The following is a 26280-nucleotide window of genomic DNA, read 5'->3' as shown; positions in this document are numbered from 1 at the left end:
GAACACAATCCCTTGTCTTCATGAAGTTGTCATCTACTGTTGACAGTAGCTCTGCTGTAGTACCCACTTGGTTTATCCTTTCCCCAATACTTGATTATGAATCGTAACTGGCACTGCTTACAGAATCTTTCGTGTTAAGCACAGTTTAAATCAGGCTACCCGAAGTAAGTCCATTGGCAAAGTAATTCAAGACCTGAGTTACAGTAGCGTGCTTGTTCTCCTGAGCTTTTTGAGGAGATTCACCGAGACAGTGAGGAATCTTGGATCACCCATTTGTATGTGCCTGGACCAAAGCTGTGGTCCTGGTACTCAGCCCAGCCCTAAATCAAAATGGGAAACCAGGGACTTGTGTTGCAGGGCGACAGGTTCAATCTCTCCCTGTGATGCCAGGGCTGCCATCTGATGGCAGCGCTTGTTTGAGACCCACTTGCTCTGCTTCAGACCCACCTCTCTGCTGACGCAACTGAGAAAGCAACCAAAGGTAGCGCAACTGATAGGTCATTGCTACTCGGGAGAGAAACAAGGGTGGGGTCCATGGCTCCTGGCTTCCCCTTTTCCCAGACCTGAATGCTGTGACTGTGTGGGTGAGTGAATTCAGTGGCGGAAAGGTCTCTTTGTCTCTCTCCTCTCTGACACTGTGCTTTTCCAATCAGTCAATCAATACATTTTAAGAAGCAAGTGAGATGACAGAAGCCGACATGTCATTATCTATACAGGCAGTTTTGTCTCTTCCAAATCCACAACATTATCTATCTGAGCTACCATATATGTGTAAGACTAGGATAGGAAATTGTAAAGTGTGGCTCTTATTTGAAATATACAGACAATCATCTCTGAGACAGGCAGACAAGAATTGGGAAATTTTTTTGGTAAACTGAAGTTACCAAAAGCAAGTCACAAAAAATAGATTATTTTCTGCTGCTTTTTCAAACTGATTTTTTTTGTGCTCAGTAATTTTTGTATTGAAGCTTATTACTATCAATACATTGCTCAGCATGCTTTCCTTCCCTATCAGAGCACCTGCATTCAAATGCCAACTCACACCCAATCCCAGATGTCTGCAAGTATACACGCTGGGAGGAAGCAGGTGATGGCTCAAGTGGTTGAGTTGGTGCCACCTACATGGAAAACCCAGGTTGAGTTTTTGCCTCTTGGCTTCAAGCCGGTGCCGCTCCAGCTAATGAGGATGCTTGTAGGGGCATGAGCCAGCAGGTGGGAGGTCTGTCTGTTGATCTGTGTCCCTGCCTCTCCAATCAATAACAAATGAACAAAACTATAAAATTAGGTGGGTAGGTAGGTTAGTAGATAAATGTATCTCAGTGTCCTGTTAGGTACTCTATCAATATTAGCTATATTTATTATCACATTTCGGTGAAATCCATGGCTGAAGTGACAGCAAATCTGGGGTATTTTGGAAAAGTTGCAATACAAATGTGTTACTGTTACATTCAGATTCAATAAGTAAAAATTATAGGCCCTTGTCACCCCAAATTCGAAATTCTTAGGAATCATATAGTTTAACTCAAAGATATGTAGTTTGAGTTGAAAAATTTAGGTTTGAAACAGCCTAAAAGTTTAATAATGTACGGAGATATAAATGCAAGAAAAATACCAGACTTGCATCATTAGTAGGTATGAGACATTTATTTAGTATAATCATGTATCCATATTGTATTTAAGTTAAATTTATGCGGAGACTTTGGGGAAGAAAGAGGAAAGATTAAGCATTTCATATATACTGCCAGTCTTAGAATATAATTCATATAATATACTATCAACATTTGTCATCATTAAAAATGAAGGAAATTATACTGGGTGACTTATAAAGTATTCACATTATCAGTTCCTATATTATGAAAAATTATCCATAATTACAAGGTAGTTGTCCAAATGATTGGTTCTCATGAAATTTCTTATAATAATATACTTTACGTACTCCAACATTACATTCTTTGCTTTATACCTGTTAAATTCTGTTGATCTTTGTAATACATAGCTGAAACATTGGCAAATCAAACCTTTTTTTTTTTTTTAAAGAAAATCTGAGCATTTAAAGGACCCCTAGGGATGCATGTTGTGGCACAGCGATTTAAGCTGCAGTGTGCAGCACCTGCATCCCGTGTGAAAGTGCTAGTTTGAGTTTAGAATGCTCCTCTTCCAATCCAGTTCCTGCTGATTTGTCACTAGGAACAGAAGGTGATAGTGCAAGTGTTTGGGACTCTACCACCCATAAATAATGTCTCATATAAAAAATTAAGATGGTTCACTTTTGGTGAAAGGTTTTGAAATCCATACATAACATCTTTGTAGTATATGTTTTTTCTGAAGTTCTTTAAGACACATTGTATAGGGGCCAATGCCATGGTATAATAGGTTAAGCCTCTGCCTGGGGTACTGCCATCCTATATGCCACTGGATCAAGTCCTGGCTGCTCCACTTTTGATCCAGCTCCCACTGATGAGTCTGGAAAAGCAGCGGAAGATGGTCCAGGTGCTTGGGCCCGTTGCACTCACCCGGCCAACTGGGAAGAAGCTTCTGGCTTGAACTAGCCCAGCCCTGGCTGTTGTGGCCATTTGAGGAGTAAAATAGCAGAGAGAAGACCTCTCTCTGTCTCTCCTTCTTCATCTGTAAATATTTCTTTCAACTGAAATAATTTAAAAAAAAAAAGGCCTCATTGTATAGCATTTCTGGTAAGTGATCTGTTTTCTCTCTGAAGAGTTACAGTGTTGAGATCATTACCCCGTAAGTTAAAGCAAAATACCTTGTTTGGTCGGCTGTGAAAAGATTCTTTATATTTTATTTATTTTTTAGTTGTTACTCAGGGAGACAGTGTCCCCATTCCCTGGTTCACTCCTTAAATGTTGTCCATGTGTGAGCCCGGGCCTAGCTGAAGCTGGGTGCCTGGAACTCAGTCCAAGTCTTCAAGATGGTGCAGGGACCCTAGTACCAGCCATCATCTGCTGCTTTACAGTGTGTCCAATCACAGAACTCTGGAATTGGGAGCAGAGCTGAGCCGGAAACCCGGGGACTCCTGTTTAGGATGTTGATGTATCAACTGACATTTTTTGACGTCTAAAAACTGATGTTTTTAATACTGGCCTGTATGTATACACCATGTTTGAATGTCTGCTTTTACTTTAGATGTTTTATTTAAGTTATCTTTATTAGTACATCTGGTATCATATAGCATTATGTTTATATGCTAACCTTGCAAAGACTTGACACATGACACATGGCAGATACTTGATAAATGTGAAATGAATAGATTCTGTTCTAAACAAAAGTGAATCGTAAGTATTCATGCCACAATTGATCTCCTTTCTATAATTTTCTTTGATTCATACAGGGAACAGGAAGTGCCGTATGCAGTGTGAAGATCCATGATTAAAGCTTTAGAGGCTAATATATTTTTAAAGATACGTTAACATATCTCATAGAAATTCCATAGACAGTAATCTCCAGACAACTTTGTAGAGGTGTTTAACTTTAGTGGTAGCTCCTTGTTTGATGCCCATGATACCACATAGAAGCTTCTAGAAAAAAGTGCATTCTCTAGTGGTGTTCTCAGGGTTTCCCAGAATCATTAAAGCTATGTTGATTATTTATTATAAAATACATTTTTACAAGTTAGCAATTGAAACAATATTGCTAACATGCAAGTATTAATTTCCCTTAGGTGATAGTTATTTACTGTTTCTTGTATTTGCCCACATTACCTTGAAAATACGAGTGAGGGTTTTTATTTCTTGACAGTACATTGACAGCAATGCTTATTAATTCTGAATAGTTTCTAAATACTCCAGGAGCTGAGGGGATATAGTCATAATGGTTATAGTCAGCAAGTAATTGGTAATGTTTAAACTATGTTGACATCACACCATCTTGAAGTAGCTATTATCGCGGGCCAGTTTTGTAGTGATAGCCAGCTGAAACATACCTGGTGTTGCGTATTTCCTATTGATTTTCTTCTGCCAAATGATGGATGGGACATTCTAGTGCAATTGTTTTTACTGGGAGTGTTTATGATTATATCCCAATGTTTTATAACATTTCATTTGAGGAATGCAACATTTTAAAGTGGGCAACATGTACATTTGGGAAATGGCTTTGGAGAAAAATCCTGGATGTTAATTTATAAGAAAATATTGCGAATCATCTTTTGGGGAATGGAATAGATACATGTATTGACAAGGAAATTCTCAGTAATTCTCTTTTTGTTGCTGTTTTTTTGTTTTTGTTTTTGTTTCTGTTTTGGTTCTTCATGATAGCTTAATTTTTTCTGGTCCAAAGTCTTCTTTTTTGGCCAGGGTGGGAGTGGTGTTTCGCCTCATTTTGCCAAGCTGACCTTTCAGTGTGCTGGTAGATAACGGTCTAAGCCAAACTGAGGAGTTGTGATTCAGCAGCAGTGGTAGTACTTACTGTAAGCGCACTGATACGGGCACCTGCATTGCACATTCATGCTTTACAATAGAAATCCATTTCTTTGTCTTACACACAAAATGGGGAAACCGTTTATGTGAAGAAAAGTTTCTAATGAAACTTTCACAATGCCTGCATCTTATACTATGCCCTGCTCACCTTTATCCTAAGGGGATTCAACTTCCCCTGCAGAAGCAGATGTTGGGAATCTACTTTATTCAAGTTGTTTGGAAATAAATGTGTAAATAAACGTCTAAATATTTTAAATGCCTAGTAGTGGCGTGAGGTTTGGCACATTGGTTGGTGGTGGTAGGAAAAGTAGTCACCTAGCTCTTGCTGTCATTCAGGAGTGATTTCTTTTAACTTCGATTGAAACTAAAGTTATTGAAAACTGCAAATGCGAAAGGGCAAGATAATAGGTCTGACTTGCTGGTCAGGCAACATTCAGACAACCCAGCTTTACAGAGTGAGTATATAGTTGTTTCTGACTTTTTGAAAGTTCCAGATGTATTAAATGTAGGTGGGTTCTCAAAGCTAATCAGGTTGTTTTCTGTCTTCACCTTAATTATGCTTTTTGGCTGAGTGAATAGACAGCATGTATGAAACTTGTTTTATGTTGTGGGCAGTGCTAACTGTTTTTATATATGTTTGTGTACTTCTCTGAAAATGCATGCATAACATTCTGCTTACATGGCTCATAATGGGAAGATGGTTATTGAATGAAGTTATGCAGTGGCAATCACAGAGCTGGGGAAAGTATGTGACTAAGATTCAGTGCAAATTTGCTTATCACAGCCTATGTTATTAACCCTGTACTTTTAATTATAAGGCATTATGTTAGAATGTGTGTATTTTTTCCTTGGGAAATAAGCAATTCTGTCTGTGGCTTAGAGTTTACAAACCAATAGTAAACTTGCTTTGATTTTTATTGGAAGTTTCTTCTGCATAGTAGATGGGTTTTTAGCAATGGGAATGGAGATTGGAAAAGCGAGGTCTTGTCTTATTTATTTATGGGGCAGTGTTAAGGGAGAGACAACAGGGAGGTCATCTGCCTGCTGGTTCATTCTCCAAATGGCTTCCATGGCCACAGTTACACCAGCTTGAAGGTAGATGTACATGTGAGGATCCAAGCACTTGGGCCATTCTCCACTGCTTTCCAGCGCGCATGAGGAGAGAACTGAATTGGAAGTAGAACAGCTGACAGTCTAACCAGCAACAGTACAGTGTCCAGGCACTGCAAGAAGCCAGTACCTCACTGTGCCAAGACTTTGTATATTAATCTAAAAGCTTTTGAATGCATCACTTCCTCTAATACAAAGGTATGCTACATTTGAGGAGAGGCATAAGTCAATAAATTTGAACTACTAATGTATATTAAGGACAATTCACTAGTTAGTAAAGAAAATCAAAATTGACTTGGCTTCTAATGCCACCCTCCTGCACATGCAAACTTTGGGAGTTAGTAATGATGGGTCAAGTCACTGGGCTCTTAACGTCCACTAGAGAAACCTGGACTGAGTTCCTGGTTCCTGACACCAGCCTGACCTGGTTGTTGTTGTCATTTGTGGAAATTCCTATTTGTTATTTTGTGCCTTTCTCCCATACAAAAATTTTAGAAGCATATTACAAAAAAAAAAAAAGAAGAAGAAGAAAGGAAGAAACCTTGGGCTGGTATAGGACTAACAGCAATGTTCACTGAAAGTTTGCCTTTCAGTAAAACGGACAGAAATGAGAAATGATTTCTAACGGGCTGAGGCAAAATCAATTTTAATGATTTTATATTTAAATATATTTAAATTCTCTGATACAAAGATGTTCTTTATTTCCTAAGAAGATTATATAGGGGCCTGTCACATTAGCGTAGTGGCTAAAGTCCTCTCCTTGCATGGTCGATGATCCCATATGGGTGCCAGTTTGCATCCTGGCTACCCCACTTCCCTTCCAGCACCCTGTCTGTGGCGTGGGAAAGCAATCAAAGATGGCCCAAAGCCTTGGGACCCTATATCCATGTGGGAGACTCAGAAGAGATTCCTGGCTTCAGATCAGCTCAGCTCTGGCCATTGTGGCCAATTGGGAAGCGAACCAACATATGTAAGTTCTTTCTCTCTGTCTCCTCCTCCTCTCTGAAAATCTGACTTTCCAAAATCAATAATAAATTAATTAATTAAAAAAAGATGAGATGACTATTGTAGCCAAGCACATTAAGCTGCACAGCATGGCATCCCCTCATTCTCTGTTGTGCCTGAGACAGTCTCATCTGATACAGATCTCTGCTAATGTTCCTTGGAAGACCCCTGCTACCCATGGGGAGCCTGGGATGGATTTTAGACTCCTGCCTTTGGCCAACTGTGGCTGTTGCAGGCATTATGGGAAGGAACCAGTGGGTGGAAGATATGTCTTTTCCCCTTCTGCTTTTCAAACTAGTAAATAATATAAGTAATGCAGAAATATACATTTTTCTTTAGAAAAGTGTTCTTGATTTGAATTGTGTTTATGATTAAAATGTTTGGAATATATTTTAAGATTCCTAGTGAACACCTAAAGCCAGAGATTTTATCAAATCCTTTATGTACTCTGTTTTTCTGTGCATACAAACCCGTGATGAAGTTTAATTTGAAAATCAGATACAGTGAGCAAAATCAATGGAATGATCATAATATGTTATATTAGAAGTTAGATATTCACTCTCTCTCAAAGTCTTATTGTCCTGCACTCATCTCTTGTGATGATGCGATAGAAAACAATGCCCGTGTGATGAGGTGCAGTGAGGTAAATGACATAGGCATTGTGACATAACACTAGGCTACTATGTAAAAGTCACTTGAGCACAAGTGCTGTGATACTTTATTAGTCAGTCTGGTCCCCAGGATGGCTAAGTGACTAACAGGTGGGTCGCATATTCAGCATACTTGTCCTGAAGGGAGGGAGAGGATGTTAGGGATGGACGGAGTGGGAGCACGTGACATTTGGTCATCTCCTCAGAGTGATATCTGAATTAAAACTTAAAAATTGTTTACTTCTGGAGTCTTCCATGTCATGTTTTTGGACTGGAGTAAAAACAGCAAAACTATGTGCAGTGGAGGATCAGAGTTACGGAGCAGGTGAATATCTGAATTCGGGTTCAGTTGCTTCGTAATGAGACCTTTATCAACTTAGATAGTAACTCTGAGCTGGTTTCTTAAAGTAATATTGAGGCAATAGTATCTGTTTTGTAGGTTTTAAAGATAATTCTTTCTTGGAATATGATTTATGTCCCATAAAATTTACTAAGTTAGTGTACAATTCAGTGGTTTCTAGTACTTCAGAATTGGGCAACCATCCCCACAATCTAATGTTAGAATATTTTCATCACTCTGAACGACATCTTGGACCCACTGGCAGTCACTGCAAATTATCCCTCCACCCCTGACCTAGACAACCACCAATCTATCTTATCTTTTTGTCTATATAAATTTGCTTATTCTGAACTTTTCATATAAATGAAGTCACGCCATATGTATTACTCTGCTTTTTTTTCTTATATAGCATAGTGTTTCTACGATTCATCTCATATATTAGTACTTTATTCCTGTTTACTATCAAATAAATACTCCATTCAATGGACATGGCAGATTCTGTTTCTCCAGTCATCATCTGATAGTTATTTGGGTCAGTTCCATGTTTTGGATTATAATGAAAAATGCTGTTGTACACATTTGTGTATCAATTTTGTTCTGTTTCTCTTGGATTTTTACCTGGGTCATTTGGAGATTCTTTAACCCGTTGAAAACTACCAAGCAGGAGTGGCTGGCTGGTTAACATGACGATGAAGATGCATTCCTGCATCTTACATTGCATTGCTTGAGCTCCTACTCTGGCCTCACGATTCCCTCGGACACAGACCAGGGCAGCCGTGCTGACTCAAGTGTCTGACTTCTATGATCTGTGTTGTGCTTCTGCCTTTAGGACGGTCCATTCCTGCCACGGCAAACATTCAGGGAGTGAACTACTAGACTGAAGCTTCAGCTCTCTCTTTCTGCTTCTCTCTCTCTCTCTCTTCTTTCCAAACATATAAATTTAAAAAGCATGCAAAACTTTAGAAATTGTTTCCCCAAAGGGCCCTACTAACACTCATCTATGATAATTTCAATTTTCCTGTCTCTCCTGTTACCTTATTGTCATTCTTTTGTTATTTTACATGTGCTAGATGTGGAAGCTTCTTGAGCTTTTGGTGCATTTCTCAGATGTTAATGTTCTTGAGTGTCTTATCTACCTTTTAACAATTAGTATACCTTAACTGGAATGATGCAATTTTAATTAGTATCAAATGTTCTAGAATAGTGCTATCTTTGGTGTTTAGTTTTCAAAATAATCATTTTTAGGTGTTTGAGCAGTGGTGAATAGACTGTCTACAGACCTTCTGTGAGAGTTAAGTATTTTAAGAAAAGGCAAGTTGAGAAGTTCCTCCTGGTAAAGACGTGAGTTTTTAAACATTTTTTTTTTTAGTGAATATTTTTTTTGTTGTTGTTTGTGCCCTCTGTATTTCAGTCCTAGCTGATGGTTTGGATCTGATATTGACAGGCATTATTATCTGATATACTTGGGCATTTTCAGTTCGTTTCAGTGGAACCAACTGTTGGAAAGCAACTACTTAAGTGTTTCTGAGAGTAAGTTAGCATGAGGAGCAGGTTGATGTATGGGCAGCTGTCGCCTGTACCCACACCAGCCACGAACGTGGGAAGAGGTAGACCATGGAAACCACTCCAGTACATCGTTTACTTTAAGGAGACTATGTTTTCTGTTAGAGACACACATTTTGTGTTAAATAGAAAAGTATACAGATTTGTGAAGGAATCACTTTTTACCCTCCCTGACAAAGGATAATCCCTTTAGGTCATTGGCAGGACCATGTGAAGAAGCCTTGAACTGCAGCTGCAGTGGTCTTTGGATAAATAGAGGATTTAATAATGTTCAAATATTTGTCCCAACCTCAAAGGACACCCAGAATAGAACTAACTTTGTGGATGATGCAGTGCTGTCCGTATAGGTCTGGTGGCTCCTACCCAAGGATTCCCTTGGTGTATTTGGCTAGCTCTTTGAAACCAGTGCAGTTGTGGTGGCCATCATTGAGGGAATTTGCCTTAAATCCTTAGAAATAATGTCAGCATCGTATGTAAGAATGACAAACTTGGAAATAGGAAGTGCATATGAAAAATGTCTGGAAAATCTTCCCAGGGTTTGATGTTCTAGGACCCACGAGTGCTAAGATTTGGGAAAGGTTAATTAACTCAGCCCAAACATTCCTTCACACAAGAGAGTCCTATCTAGCAATTGCTACACGTTGTGCATATACTGCCAGGACCATTTGAAATAGTATTCCACAAGAAACGTGCTTGACTCCAATGCTCATGCTATCTCCTCTATGTGTACTATACTAGCTTTTACAGGAGTGTATCATCTTTCAGAGTCCCTAGCATAAATAACTATCTGGAAGTCAAAAGCCATTGATAATGTTTTGATGAAAAGGAATACACATGAATGAACTTTTACTTAGCTATTAAAAACACCAACACTAACTTTATGTGGATGGTGTGTTAGAGAGAAAAATGTGTATTTTAAGAAGTGTTTAAATGATCATGCCTCCATAAACTTGCCAGCAATGAAAGAGAAGCAAAAGAGAGGATAGGGAGAATTTGGTCTGCTTTGCAACACAAAGGGCTTTCAGTTGTGGGGCATTGGAATGGGGGTGTTTGGGTAGTGGAAAAAAATGTTCTAGCATGTGGTAATGAGGTTAGAAAAAAAAAGAAAACAGCAATGGATGGTTACTTTTCTCCATCAAGGGTCCTTTATCCTCACAAGCTAAGACAGTGGTCAGCATGTTAGACACCCCTCCCTGTCCTATCCATCCCTTAGCTATGTCCTTCGACCAGACTAGTTTATACAGCTGGGCCTTTGTTAAGCTTTGGGGGACACAGTGGAAAACAGCCGGAAAGATGGCAGATGCAGTGGCTGTAAAATGGCAAATGATAAACACTTTGTGCAAGTACAGGCTTCTAGCTTGATGATTTTGCTGCTGTTCAATTATCTTTTGCTTTACTGGTTTTTAAAGCGGATACCCTGATTCTTTTTAAATTTTGGTACCGAGACAGATTTTGCGAGAGTATAACTTCATTCGATAAGTTAAAGAGTTGCTTTGCTCTGTTTTAACAAACAGTAAGACCAAGCACAGTTATATTGTGACCTCAAGTTACAATCTAAAAGTAGATCTTTGTATTCTGGTGACAGTATCTACATTGTGTGTGCCTGGCCATAGGACTGATTGAGCAGCAGCATGGCAAAGTTAGGTTTCTATTTAGGACATACTTTTGAAGTATGACCACATGGGAAGTTGACAGTGATACTGTCTGATAGTCCTGTTGGAATTCTTGGCTGCGATCTTCTTGATCTGCTTTCCTTGTTACATAACCCAAGGTATTGATTGTCTTTTTTTTTTTTTTTCTGCTGTACATACCATTCTCTATGCTTTTGCATTCCCGGGGGTGGGAAGCTAGTTACTGAACACTTCTTACCCATTTACAGGAAAGAGCTAACATTCCTAACTTATATAGCTATATGACCCATGCTTTTAAGCTTTTTTTCCCCCCCTAAAAACAGCAGGTAGTGTATTGAAACCAGAAGGATTAATGATTAAGGGTGGGAGTAAATGATAAAAAATTAAGACATGAGGTAAGTTGAGAAGTCAAACTAGAAAAAGTGGGGACGCTTACGGATCTAATTCCTCTTCATCCGATCAGAGGAGCTTTGGCAGGAAAGGAACCAGTAAAGCAGCCCAGGCTTCTTGTGAACATGACTGGAGCTGCTGACTGCTGCTTGGCGCTGGGCTGGGGAGATGCTCCTTGTCTCTCCTGCTGCACCCTTGTTTTTGGAGATCTCATGATTATGACGGCAAATATTTCATTTCTTCTGGGAAGTTCCAAAAATTTAATTTGCTGAATATGCCTATTTCTCACATAAGAAGCTCTTGTTCTAGGAAAGATTTGTGCCTTGTATATATGTTCCTTGCTCTCTATTTTGAATATAACATAAATATTTTCTGCTTTGTACATTTTTCAGCAGCTGCTGTAGAAAAAGACTGCAGCCATGTCTATATGGGTTGTGGAAAGAAATGAGTGCCCTGAACAGTGTAAAAACTATTTTTCCTTTTCATTTTTTTTTTAATTTTAAAATTTATTTATTTTTATTGGAAAGTCAGATATACAGAGAGAAAGGCCTTCCATCCACTGGTTCACTTCCCAAGTGGCTACAATGATTAGAACTGAGACAGTCTGAAGCCAGAAGCTTCTTCTGGGTCATCCATACAGGTGTAGGGTCCCACGGGCTTTCCTTTATTGCTTTCCCAGGCAACAAGCAGGGAGCTAGAAGGAAAGTGGAGTTACTGGGACATGAATTGGTGCCCATATGGGATCCTGGCACTTGCAATAGGAGGACTTAACCGATAGGTTACTGTGCTGGGCCCAGAAACTATTCTTCATCAGGGTTATTTGGATTCTGAAGGGCCAAAGGGGTCGTCGTATTTCTCTTCCCTGGGCTAGTTAGTTCCTAATGGTCTGATGCTGATGTGCGGTACTCCCTGCTGAATGCTGTTGGGAGGAAACCATTTGGCAAAACTTTGCTCTAGATGGGTTAGCTTGCTTGATTCCACAATGAGGTTTGAAAAATAAAAGCAATTAAAACTCAACTGCAGACCTAATCATTTTAGCCATCACTGTTAGATACCAAATGAATTACACATGCCGCAGTATTTATGTCAAACCACACACCATGCTATGAACAAATTACTTTTGATTATAGAACAATTTGTGCTTTTTTTTTTTTTCATTTGCCCTGTAACACGAGAGAGGAAGGACAGGTTAGGGATGGGTTCGAAGAAGTGTCCTTTGAGAGGAAGCCCACCTAAGGAGATGGGGCAGAAGCCTCAATATAACTCCATAAGGGTATTGTGTTAGAGAAGTTAGAAAATTGCATTTCCTGTTCGCAGCTTTCTCATGACAGTAATGTGAAGTCCTAAGAGGACTGCCAGGACCAAGGTATAAAAACATGCAAAATAATGGCTTTGCACAGGAATCAATATCACTGAGACAAAACAATTGCCTTTGCTTCCCTAAACTACGGATTGACTTGGTGCATGTCCCCCAGCTCACCGGTGATGCTTATGCTTGAAAAATCCATCTTCTTTCACTTCGAATGTATGGTAAAGTATTTTGATAAGTTATCACTGGCATGGCCATCCATGCTTTATGGAAACGTGCACAAATGTGTGTGTGGACATCTCCTCATGAGGAGAACATGAGGGAAAAAATTAGCTGGCATTCCTGAGAGGTTAGTGGTATTTGGGAGTTACACATCCTTTGTGTTTCCCCTACAGGCATTAACAAATCAGAAGGAATTTGTTTCTGCTTCTTTAGCGTTTCCTTTGACCTATACAAAACTTTCAAACAAATAATTTTGCGCTTTATGGTAAATGAAAGCATCTGACTGTAATTAAACTAATGTGTGGTTCAATCCTTAATAGGTTCTTTAGAAAGAAAATAATCAATGGCTGTTAACATATCATTAGATCGGGAAGCCTTTGCTCTCTTCCTCATCTTCTTCCTCCTCCTCCTTGTTTTTTTGCTTCCTCTTCACCCCTTTTTTGGGTCTTGTTTTCATGCTGTCCTTAGGCACGCACATGGTTGCATAGATACACAAGACCCAGAAAACTCTCCAACTTCCCTGACAGGTTCATTCAGGGGTAGAACAATGGAAACTGAATTAATCCCTCTCTCAGTAGCAATTGTTGTGATTCAAAGAGTGGAGAAGAGGGTCCCGGTTACAGGAAATCTACTGACGGTTTTAAAAAAATACCCGTTTAGAGATCTTGAGACTAGATGAGCAGTGTTGTTCCAGTGGCTGTCCAGCTAGGCGTAACCTGAAATTTATACATGTGGCAACCATATGTCTCAGAAAAAAATCCAGAAAGCTTGTGATTTTGAATACTTCATTTCTCTAAGCCAGAAGCACACAATTACTTGTTAGTCAATTTGTTCAATCAGTTTTCTGAACTTCTGGGCCAGATAAAAAGGTACTCAGATTAAATAAAAGGCATCGGGGTTGTTTTTTCTTTTTCTTTTTCTTTTTTTTTTTTTTTGGTTTGGCTGGTTACTTTACATTTTTAATAAATGGCTAATCTGAGGCACACTGGCAGAGGGTCTTTTCTGTTTGTTTTTGTTTTGTTTGTGGAATCGCTGGGTCCCACTCCCCTCCAGTGCTGTCTGTCCCAGGCATGGGGTACGTGGCCACTGTGTTCCCGGCTTGCAGACACCCGAGGAGCCGGGCATCTGGGGGGACGCAGGAGGTGAGCACTTTCACGCTGACTCAGAGACCAGCGACCAGCCGTATGACTCCAGTCTGGCGCTGTCACGCCTGCTTGTGGAAAGGAAGAACAATGCCTCCCTTGAGAAGGGGGAAAAGTCTTAGTGCAGTCACAATTTTGATGTAAAATTTAAATCATCCCTCCACATCCTGTGGACTTAGAACTGTCAGAAAGGCAAAAAGCCACGCTGAAGTGAAAAAAAAAAAAAGCTTTTTTATGTCCTTAAAAAGTATACTCTCTTTAGCTGTAAGTAACAAGCTTTAGAATCGCAGAGCTTATTGCTAGATCCTTTCAAGCAATTTGTAAATAATGAGAACAAAAGGACTTTGACTTTTTAACCTGTAGATGGCTGAAGGTTAAACATTTTTTTTTCTGTTTGTGATTAATGTCAAGTATTTAATAATGCATGAATTAAATAACACTCAACAAATTACTATTTATGGACTTGTGTTTTGTCTGCAGTTCAGACATTTGATCATTTTATGTACAACTTAAGAGGAAAATTTTCTACATTTGAAAGTCTTGATCATTTTTGTTTTTTTTAAAAAGACTTGAAATCTAGTGTATTTGATGGTTGCAAAATATTCTGTGATGAACTGATTAATAGCAGACATAGGAACTTCTAGTTTTGAAAAAAAATCACATTTGTCAGTGATTCTAATGAAAGCTAAAAAAAAATGGTAGGCTATTTATTAAGCTGAAAGTACTTTTTACCAGATTCCTGCAAATCATGAGAAAACTGATATTTTTTTAGAAAAAGCTAGAAGTCTGTTAAACTATTTTCTGGATTTTTGTTTCTTAAGAGTAATTTTGTATTACGAGTCATAAAAATTCTATTACATTTATGTTCATTTGGACTTGTGAGATTTATTGTAATGAATTCTAACATGGAACATGGAAAATTACAATACAGCTTAATTAAATTTAATATTCATTTTAATATAAAATGTAAAGAAATGTTAGCTGGCAAATTTACTTGTCAAGATAAATCTTGTTTCCATAACACAGATATTATGTTGCTAATAATCAAGCAAATTTTATTCAGAAAAAAAAATTTCTAGGAGACCTGAGTTTATAAAACTCAATTTTGGTACAAAACTTAGTGATTTAGAATTAGTACAGCAGTAAGAGAGGAAAGCAGAAAAGATGAATTTTTAGAGTATTTCTTTTTTAACTGTTTATTAGAGTGAGAAAGCTGTGATAGACATAGAGCCTCCATTCCGTTGGTTAACTCTTGAGGTGCCTGTAACGGATGAGCTGGGGAACAGCCCACACCAGGAGCCGGGAACTCAGTCTGGGTTTCTCGTGTGGATGGCATGGGCCTGAGTCCTTGAAGCATCCATCACCTGTCGCTTTCCAACGTGCTCAGTAGCACTATGGTACCGTCGGGAGCCAGGTTCAGATATAAAACCCAGGTTGTCCACACAGGCCTCAATACTTGATCACATGCTTGCTGTGGGACTCAGTGTTGAATTCTAGAAGGAATTTTGCTGTCATTAATTGTTACTTTAAAAATGCCTGACTGTTTTGTTTCGAGTTCCAAGAAATATATTTTCACATGATTTTAACATTCACTTTAAGCGTATTAACTCAAGAATTTCTGTAATGCGCTATGCTCAACCAATAAAAAACACACATTTCATTCAGATATGGATAGAAATTTTCTTTCTGAATCTTACCCATCTTTAACTTTAGATCTTTTTATTTTCTACCATCTAAAACAACATTGAGCTTCTCCTTTATTTTATTGTGTTTTGTTTATTTTTTACCCTTTTTAACTCTCCCCTGCATACCTGACGGTGTTGGGATGGCAGCGTGCAGGTGAAACTCCTGTGTAAGAGCGGTGATTCAGACAAAGAGCTCAAAGTTGGCGAGGAAGTCTGAAGGACACCATTCTCTTCCGGCAGAAGGAGTGATTTTACCATACGCTCAGCAGCAGTGCTGCAGAGACCATCTCAAACATGAAACATGGGGCAGAATAGGCGAAGGAAGAAGCCTGGGCAAGCAGCCCTTTCTAAGTTGTCAACACTGGCAATATTTTTAGTTAACTTAGTTTGACACGCACCTTAAATTTTTATCATGTGCAAAGCAATATCTTACATAAACTTAGATTCCATTTGCTCTTTTTTTTAAGATTTTTTTTTTTTCAAATTGAAAAGTCAAGTTCATCCTCTGATTCACTCCCCAAGAGGTTATGATGGCCAGAGCTGAGCTGATCTGAAGCCAGGAACCAGGAGCCTCTTCTGTGTCTTCCGTGAGGGTACAGGGACCCTCAGGCTTTGAGCTGTCCTCATCTGCCTTTTCAGACCACAAGCAGGGAGGTGCAAGGGTAATGGATCAGCCGGGATTAGAACCAGCGTCCATATGGGATCCTGGCACGTGCAAGGCGAGGACTTCAGCCACTTCGCTGCCACGCAGAGCCCTCAGGCTCTATTTCAAAAAAGAATCATAAATTTACTGTTAGGCACCTGTAGCTCAGAAATTAGTTTTGTTTGCAGATGTTTGTGTTTGGGTGCATTGTGTTGATCTTTACTCTGATGATACACACAGTAAGGATTATAAGCAAGTCCATTGTCTTTTTTATTCTATGTCATCTGGATTTGACGGTTTCTATGAAATCTGTATTTCAGTTTCCATCCATGTTTTATGCCATGACCCAATGAACTTTTCCCTGACTGTAAATCACAATACAATGGATGGGGTGTTGGTGTGTGAGAAGTGATGGGTTTGGAAGTATGGAGATTGGCGTGTTCTGCCACAGATACTGATAGCAGAGAGAATATGAGAGAAGAGAGAATGTTGTCAACATCTGAACAACTGTGTGTTTATGGCAAAAAAGCTTTCTATTTAAAGGATTTCTGGATACTTTATATGATAATCCTGGTTATGAAATATACATGGAATAGTCACAAAGTAAACCCAAAGCTAACTCTTAATTTCATTGGGAAATGAAGATGCTCGCTAAGAGTGAAAAGGAAAGAAAGAACCATGAAACAAATCATAATAACCCAAATTCAAAAATAAATAAAACTGACTTTGATAAAACATAATGCAAAGTCGATAAAATTATGTTGATCAAATAAACACTTTTGAATTTAAGCCTTATTGTTCAAACTGCTTTGTTGGTCCTACTAGACAACATTCTATTGTGAATAAATCCTTAATACACAATAGAATTTAACTCATGGTGTTGATTAGCATTCTCACAACAGCTTTAATTATAAAGAGAAGCAAACAAGTAATTGTACATGTCCCAAAGAGTAAGGCTACTCAAAGGACTTAAGGCACGCAACTCCTGAAAAGTAATATCCTCTTTGGATTTGAAGGTTGACTAATTTTTATTTTGTTTTGCGTATCCCATATTCCGTAGTCCCTTAAGACACCTCTTTTAAGCTGTTTTTGTTTTAGAGACCTGTATGAGAAAGTGAAAATTTGAAACAAGTATTTAGGGAGAATTTAAATGGAAATCGTAAGTTAAATAAATGTCGTGGTCTAGAATGTTTAGTTTTGCAGAATTGTTATGAGAATAATTATGAGTTATGTCTCTGCTTTTGTCACTGTAACCTATTTTTGGTTGTCTTTTTGGCTCTGTCGTGTTTGCTGGTTTCTTACAAGTGGGTAGACTGAAAAATTCAGATAGTTTTTCCTTCTTCCTCTTTGCTGCTCTGTTTTCTTACTGTTTTTCCCTTGGAGAGGGAATTCTATTCTTGATCTACTTTCTGGTATGGTGCCAAGACAAGGTAGTGTAACAAAAAGATACTTAACCACTTTATGGCTTAGTTTTTTTCTTTTATAAAACAAGAATAATGGTGATAGTGACTCAGAACATTTTGGAAGAAGTCAATGAGAAATAATTACAATTATTGGTTAGCTCTTATGTTTAAAATACTGTGTTACTTGCTTCCACAGAAAGAAGTCTGGCAACTTCTGATTACTACTACTACCACTCCATTTTTTTAAAATCCTGCCATCGACAAAGACTTCCTCAAAATTGAATTTCATACTTTGTCCCAATTCACCTTCCTAATTTCTATATTTCTGTTGTGAGCACAATTGTTCCTTAAATTATGCAATTCAGTGATGCCTTTTTCTTTGTATTTATCACCCACCACTCCTCCTTTCTCTGCTTCCCATCTTCAACCTGCTATCAGTTACGGATTTCAAATGTGTTTCTTCCTAACATACTGTTTTGATTATGTTAATCAGTGGCTCACCAACTTCTACTACTTCTCCTTTGCCTTCAGTTCTGCATTTTACTTCTGGGTTAGCCATTCCAAACAGATGCTTATCCCAAATCACTGTATTTAACCCGATCCCTGCCTTTCATCATCACCTGCATACCTGCATTTACTCCTCCTAAAACCCCCTTAGCCCATCCAGTCTACTCATGATGTTGCATCATTCCATAGGTGTTGTTCATTTGCTACTGTTCTTTTCTCTGTTTAGAAGATTCTTTCCTGTATTTCTGCTGAAATCAAATGCACACTTCCCTACTGTGCTGCATTCCTGTACTGTTCAGGAAGCATTTTCTCATTATTTTAATGAGACATCGTGTTTCCATTATCTAGCTTTGATAGTCTTACCTATCTTAAAATATTCTTTTTTGGTTGACTGATTATGCTACTATCTACCTGACATAATGGTGTCTTTTACTAAATGTTTTTTTTTTAACTAATGAATGGATAGATGAATCAGTGTGTTGATAGGTCTTACCCATCTAAACTATGACTTCCTCCAACGTAAGTCAGAGCGGTTATTAACTACAAGTTGCCTGCTGTCTTGGTAAGACAAATGTAATTTCCCTGACACAAAATAAAGAATCATTTGATTCAGTTGTTTATTTATAGGAAAAATACATTGAGTGCCAATTATATGTTAGGAATCTGCTGCTATATAATTAGTTTCATTTCATTCAGCATAGAGGATTAGAATATTTGGAAAAAGAAATACAGAGCAATTTGGAAAGACCTTTTCCATATAGTCATAACTTTAATCTTGGCTGCTTAAAGGGAAGTGGACAAAAAATAGACCTATACTTACTAAAATCTTGTTAAATGCAAGACATATTATGAGTTAGGTGAGTCAGGGAATTAAAAATAACGTTAATATTTTTCAGATGCTTATATTGTGGGTTTAGATAGTATATATACTAATAACACAAAAGACATATGGACAAACATCACAGGGTATACTGAGACTATTTTTGTGAGCTTCTAGTTAAGAGTTAATGAATATAGATTGAGGTTGAGTTAGGCTGCCTCAGGTGTGGTGATAAGAGAGGCTCTATCAAAAACCAGAACTTGAGTTTTGTTTCTAGATATTTATTTGAAAATTGTATTCCCAGCTGTGAGCCTTAACATAAATAAATATTATCATTCCTGAAGAATAATAAGCAGAAGGCACTCCTTTGTGCCTTTCATTTACCTCTGATTTATCCAGTCAAAGGTTAAAATGCTTAGACAAAGAACGGAACTGTTAGAAGAAACTGCTATATAAGAAAAGCAACCTCTATTTTGGATCTTCCGTTTTATATTTATTTCATATGCAAAATTCCTTTGACTTTGTGCATGCTGTCATTTTCCAGAATAATTACGGCAAAGAATGTGTCTTAAGCAGACAGTGTTTTAAATACAGAGTTAGGACTAAGTATTTCTCAGTAACAGGTCTAATAACTAAGTAGAGTTTGTTAGTGTTTGATTTGATTGGGAACCAGAGCAAAAAAGAAAGAATAAAGAGAAATGAGAGTGATCTGTCTGCTAGTTCACTTCCCAAGTGCCCACCATAACCAGGGCTGGGCATGGTCAAAACTAAAAGCCCAAAAGTTCGGCTGGGTGTCCTAGGGTTGGCAGGGCCCAAACACTTGAGCCATGTGCTTCCCTCCCACGTGGTTCATCAGTAGGATCCGAATCAGAGTAATGAGGATACCAAGTGACATTCCTGCAGGGAATGTAGGCATCCTGTTCTGTGGCAACAATATGTCCATCCCTAATTAAACAGAATTTTAACTTTTATTTTTATTAACATTGAACTCTTAAGAGTTAAAAATCATGATTAGACAAGTTTTACCTATTCCTTTAAATGGAAATAGTGTATAACTCCTACCTGAGTTGGGTATACTTGCTTTTGACATACCGAGATGTGTTTGTCCTGTAAGTTTATTATTCTAGCTGCCAATACATTGCTGCTTTTAGTTAGTAGCTACGAACTGAATAGCTATTTATTTAAATGCTTGTTATCAAGAAAGAGTCTAAAGTATAGGGAAAGTAGCTATGAGCAAAATAAAGTCTCCTCCTTGTATCTTGTGAAGGATGAAAAAATATTTAAAATAAATATTAAGTATGCCAGCGGTGGCAAGCAAGCCCTATGAGCACAATAGAGTAAGGGCTGTGGAAGGAAAGAGGTGTGGCTTAAAAGTCACTAAAGTCTCATTGAGGAAATGTGATTAAAACAGAGAACTAGATGAAGTACAGACATCAGGCAAGTGTCTGCAGACTACAGGAGGGTTTTGTACTGAGAAAATACCCACTGTGAAAGAAATGTGTTTAGAACAATGCTGTGTTAGTGTCCAGTGGCTGCTGAAACAAAGTGCCACCAATTCATTTGTAGTTATTGCATAATAACTTATCCCTAAAGAGCTCTGGAGAAGTCCAGAAGACCAGGTGCTGGCACAGTTGGATTCCTTGAAGGGGCTTCTGGCAGGCTTCTTGGAATTGCCTTGTCTAGCTTCTGAGTACTGTCTTGGCTGCTTGCTGCCTACTTTATTCTTCGTCTTCAAGGCCAGTGGCATAGTACTACCCAACATGTCTTACCGACCTTCTGCCCCGTCCATCACACAGCGATCCTTTTGATAACTTCGGCTTTGTTGTAATTATTCTTAAGTTAACCATGCACGCATGCCTGCATAGCGCTCTAAGTTAACACTCAGAGGCTCGGAACAGTGTTTCAGGGTAGATTGCATTATTCTGGCTACCACAAAGAGTTTGCAGCATGAACTACATATGCATATCCTTGGTACTCATTTTAAGTTCCAGGACAAGTAACATCAAAATCCTGGAGGGTAAGATCTTAGATAATTCCAATGTATGAAAAAGGTGGAGTTGACTTTGTGGCATACTCACACCTCTTGTTTTGCTATACATATCTGAATAATATAATACATGTGAAGATTCTCCCACCAGTGGCAACATACTACAGGCTCCTTCAGCAACAACCCAAGACAACTAGAATGGCCTGATTATGCAGAGTGCTGTAAGGAAAATAGCTAAGTGAATTCTTTTTACAAGTATTGTTTTCCTGAGTAAATTTGAATTTATGTTGTACCTTGCAAAGGCATCTGTGTGTCTGCTTTTATCATGCCTTCCTAAATAAAAACTTCCTGCATCTGTGATGAGATTTTTTATTAGATCTAAATCAGGCTGGTCAAATATTCCCTAACCCTGAGCCTGACCCTCACGAAGCCCTCAAACATTTCCTTCTAATGTTGTTTAGGCTTTAATCTGAATGGACTTTTCATGATTATTTCTCCTTTTATTTAAAAACTTTTTAAATAGTTTATGAGCTTCCTCATTTTTTTAAAAAAAGATTTTTTTATTTTTATTTATTGGAAAGATGGGTCAGATTTACAGAAAGAAGGAGAGACAGAAAGCTCTTCCTTTTGCTGGCTCACTCCCCAAATGGCCACAATGGCCAGAGCTGAACTGAAGCCAGGAGTCTTCTTCCAGGTCTCCCACACGAGTGAAGGGTCACAAGGCATTGGGCCATCCTCTACTGCGTTCCCATGTCATAAACAGGGAGCTGGATGGGAAGTTGAATAGCCAGGATATAAGCCTGGTACCTATATGGAAATCTGGCACTTGCAATGTGAGGATTTGACTGTTAAGCCATAACACTGGACCCAGGTCATGAGCCTTTTAAACACAGGGTTTAGATTACAATTTTGAAATTCTTATTAGGTAAGCATCTTACATCTAGTAGGAATACTAAATGTAGTACTTGTCAGTGATTTGGAAGATTGTCTTTTGCCCTGCATCTTGATGTTAGTTCTTTCATTTAAAAAAAATGCACAAAAACAAGTTAAATAATTTTGTTATATAATTATTACTTCGCAAGGTAGCTTCCTGTTTGATTACTTGTGTCTGCCTGATATAGGTATCCTTTGACACCTAAATTTGTTTTTCTTTATGGCTTTATTTTATTTTTATTGGGAAGACATTTACAGAGAGGAAGAACAGAGAGAAATATGTTCCACCCGCTGACTCATTCCCCAGGTAGCCGCAATGATGTGAAGCCAGGAGCCAGGAAATTCTTTAGAGTCTTCCACATGGGTGCAGGGTCCCAAGGCCTTGGGCCGTCCTCTACTGCTTTCCCAGGCCACAAGTAGGGAGCAGCCAAGACATGAAACAGCACACATATGGTATCCCAACACATTCAAGGCGAGGATTTAGCCACTGAGCCAACACACTGCATTAGTTGGTAAACATAACCCTTACCCTGTGAGGGAACATGTACATCAGCCTAGATGTTCAAAGTAACACAGATATTATGACCCCTCAGTATAGACATGTGGTATAAGCTGCGTAGTAGGAACTGTGTGTCTCAGAGAGTCCGTGTTCCCTTGATGCCTTAGAATGAACAAGGCTTTGCTGTCCCGTTCAGTCTGAAATGAAACCATTTGGTATATAAGAACAAAAAAAAAATGCAGGAATCTGATGTCACTAGTGATTCTCTCAATATTTTAGAAGTGTTATGTTACAGTAAACAGCAATAGTACAGTCAACTAATTTAAAACCACACTTAATTTTGATACATGCTCTACTTTCCTCTCAGTAGACTATGACAGAAATACAACCATTATTGTTTTTGTTGTAGACATTGAATCTTTCAGAAGTTGTCACCTACATTTTATTTCAAATGCTTTGAAGTCCAACACATTAAAATTCATCCAACATGGGAGGAGGGTATGGGGAGGGGTCACAAAGCCTATGAAAACTGTGTCATAAAATGAAATTACAAAAAAACTTATACAGTATTACTCTGACATAGGTGTAGAACTAAATGTGAAATATGTGATACATTCTAATTAGTACCATGATTCTTTCATGCTCATTTTGTTTTAGTCCTAACATTTTTGCTAAATAGAATGATATCGAGAGAATGCTTACTCAGTGATACATAAAGTTAATTCAGGTATTAAAATGACTAAGCTTTGAGAAGAGTTTGGGTATCAAAGATGCCTCTTTGTCTTATATCTACTTTAGAATTCTCAATTTTTATAGTTGTTAGGATATTGGGAAAAAAAAAAAGAAATGTACACAAAGATGCCGGATATGAAAGCCGCTGGATGCCGTTAGCTTGGGAGAAGTTGTACGATACAGCTGTCTATTTGTTGGTGACCTGGAGACTGGCTCTCAGCACTCTAGAGTTTTCAGGTAGCTGATGACACTAGATACTGCGGTTGGCACCAGAATACTGATTTGGTAATTTCAGTAAGAATAGTAATTTCAGTACAAGTGGGAAATGAAGGATTTATCTGACAAAAGCATCATCTTCTTACAGTTGAGCTGCATGTGAGATCAAAAAATAATTACATTACCTTTGTTAATTTACAGTGATAAGTCACTTTACCAAGAGTACAAATTTGAAATCTGTTTTGACCATCCAAGCTTTATCTGGGCATTAAGAGTTTTCTTGGATAAGAAACAGCATCAGGAAAGGGCAAGTCGACTATGTGCAGTGTTCAGGGGCTACTTTATTTTATTCCATATCACTTTGGTGGTAGGTATGATGTTCCCCATGAGACTAAAACTAGACCAACTCCAGCCCATTCGATCCTTCTCCATACCTGGGATACAATTCGAATAATCTTTAATAGGATTGAAAATAGTTACACTTGAAATCTGAGGGCCATGTCCATTTCTCCGACAGTGCTCACGTGGTAGCTGCTAACATTTCAACTTCCTTTGTTCTTTAATAGCTGCGTGTGCCTATGTTTCTTGTTAAACACTAGCTGATACAGTTAGTCAATTTTCTGAACAAGGAGAAATTTTCTAGTAGAATACTTTTTTAAATTTCTTTTTGCTTTTGTTCTTAAACTCTTAGGAAATTTGCTTCCCTCATTTTCTTGTTCGTTTGATTTTTGAGGGTGGGTGGGACATCTTGTATAGTTTTATAATTGTTATTTTTTGAATGACTTCTGTGTTACATAGTTCACAAGTTCTCTTTTATATGACAGATTTCACTTTCAAAAAGGCATAAGGTAACATTGAGAGAGATTATGTCTCGCAGCTAGTAAGTGGCAGACTTAGAGTTTTAACCAATGTGTTTGATTCTAAGCCTCATTTCTTTTCATGTTCTATTGTGTCTTGTTAGACCATCTTCAAAACCTGAATAATTTTTCTTTTGTAACTTCTAACCCTAAATTGTACGGCTCAACACTGATCACAGGCATTTCTTTAGGAAATACATTCTTAAATTTATAATCAATAATATACTTGAAGGATGTAAGATGGCAGTGAGTAAATATTTCCCTCCCTGCCATCCCAGTTGTCTGGGATAAGAATGGGTGGTTCTGTAAACACGTTTTGTTGGTTTAGCGAAAAAACACTCCCTTTTCAAGGTTAGATCAAATTGTATGTACCACAGGAGAGTTAAAAAAAAAAAAATCAACTATTTCAACTCAATCCAGTTTCAGGTAAAACTTTAAACAAAATAAAAAAGAACTTTTCATTTAACTGAAAATATCTGCCATGTGTTTTTAACCTGATAATATTCTGAATCAGACTCAAGCACAAAGACAGGGTGTAATTCTTGTGCAATTGTCTGAGCCTATTTTCTTAGGCCTTTGGTTCATCAAAACAAAGCATGTTTCTTTTGTTTAAGTATTCTAAAGAGTAAATAAGTCTGAAAATTCACATCGAAACTATTCATGGATTTGTGAAAATAGATTTGAGATTCTCTTTTTCCTTTCTTCCCTTTTGTTGTACCTTGCAACTTTGATATTACAACTAAATGCAAAAATTCACTGGTTTGGACAGAAGGAGGAAAGAAAATTCTCAAATTATAGAATTTATAACATTCTTAGTAAACCTTAAGCAGATTTCAAACTTTTTTCATTTGCTCTGAGGTTTGCTTCTATTAGTATTTCTATGTTTCATAATAATATTCAATTTAATAAAATGTGAATTTTTAATAATAGCAATCATTTATCTGATTTATTTTTTCCCTGAAAGACATTTTAGTTATTTTTTTTCTTTTAAACTACCAACAAAATTTGCTATTCATAGATGTCCTGTCTTCAATAAGATCTATCAAAGTGTAAAACTAGATGGATATTTTTCTTTCCTTTAAAATAGAATGGTCTTTCATTATGCAGTGTTCTTAGGTGAATTCTCTTGTTTAAGAAGCCAGAATACAAGAGAGTGCTGTATTAGTGTATTATTCTCATAACAAACAAGCACTGTTCTGTTGCTACCTGCTTGGCCATTGTTTCTGATTGTGTGTGCTTTGCAGTGGTATTTGGATGGTTTCCTGCTCTCTGCCAGCACAAAAAGGCATTTCTGTTACAATGGCCCCTAACCACACAATGACGGCATTAAGGATTTATGTGGAGGTTTCATTATTTTCTCCTCTTTTGTTCCTTCCAGGATGTCTTCCAAGCGACCAGCCTCTCCGTATGGGGAAGCAGATGGAGAGGTAGCCATGGTGACAAGCAGACAGAAAGTGGAAGAAGAGGAGAGTGACGGGCTCCCAGCCTTTCACCTTCCCTTGCATGTGAGTTTTCCCAACAAGCCTCACTCTGAGGAATTTCAGCCAGTTTCTCTTCTGACGCAAGAGACTTGTGGCCATAGGACTCCCACTTCTCAGCACAATACAATGGTAGGTTTCTCATGGCCTATTGTGCTACACTCGCTTTCTGACCCGTCTACTCGAGGAGTTTGGCTTCAGGCCTTTGCTTTATAATTATCATCTGCTTACTAACCATACACAAGATTCACTCCTGGCATCTTGGAATTCTTTGTAAGCAAATTGGTTCCAAAAGGGAATATACAGCTGTTTTTTATTGTTGCTTTTTTTTTTCCTTTCATGCTTTTTCAGGATTCCTGCTTTTGAAATGTTACAATTTAATTAGAGTGAGAAAAAAAATTTTTTAAAGAATCAGAGTGATGTTGGGGTCCCACATTTACAATGCGTTCACATGAAAGTGAGGTGTCCTATTCTTCCCAATAGAAGGTTGTCCCAGATAATGTTGTGATGAACGAGATGTGATGATCTCCACCATGATCAATCCGTGGTTTGACCTTGTTTCCTGAGCTCAGATCGACTCTTACTCCTGACTGCACTGGGGATTCTGTTGAAGTTTGCTTTTCAGAGAGTACTTTTGTAACAAGATGGCTGCACTTGTTCCTAACTAACCCCCATTCATGCCATGGTTTGGGTCCTTCAGTCTTCATTGCATCCTGCTCTAGGCTCTA

General features: G+C 38.1%; 1 protein-coding gene across 3 annotated transcripts in view; it reads left to right on the top strand.

Moving 5' to 3' along the window:
• Positions 1–26280, top strand: part of SOX5 (SRY-box transcription factor 5) — a 386873-nt gene that overhangs the window by 29376 nt on the left and 331217 nt on the right. For 2 of the 3 annotated variants that reach the window (XM_040967762.1, XM_040967768.1), the window contains exon 2: positions 25453–25684. In XM_040967762.1, coding sequence (XP_040823696.1) covers positions 25453–25684 — 232 coding nt within the window. Of the gene's footprint in view, positions 1–25452; positions 25685–26280 lie in introns of those variants that run through there. The other variant, XM_040967777.1, reaches the window with a different exon arrangement.

This window comes from Ochotona curzoniae, unplaced genomic scaffold, assembly GCF_017591425.1.
Source record: "Ochotona curzoniae isolate NIBS_2020 unplaced genomic scaffold, NIBS_Ocur_1.0 contig_1482, whole genome shotgun sequence".
NCBI lineage: Eukaryota > Metazoa > Chordata > Mammalia > Lagomorpha > Ochotonidae > Ochotona > Ochotona curzoniae.
The sequence above is the reverse complement of the archived record's forward strand: the minus strand, read 5'-3'. Positions and strand labels throughout refer to the sequence as shown.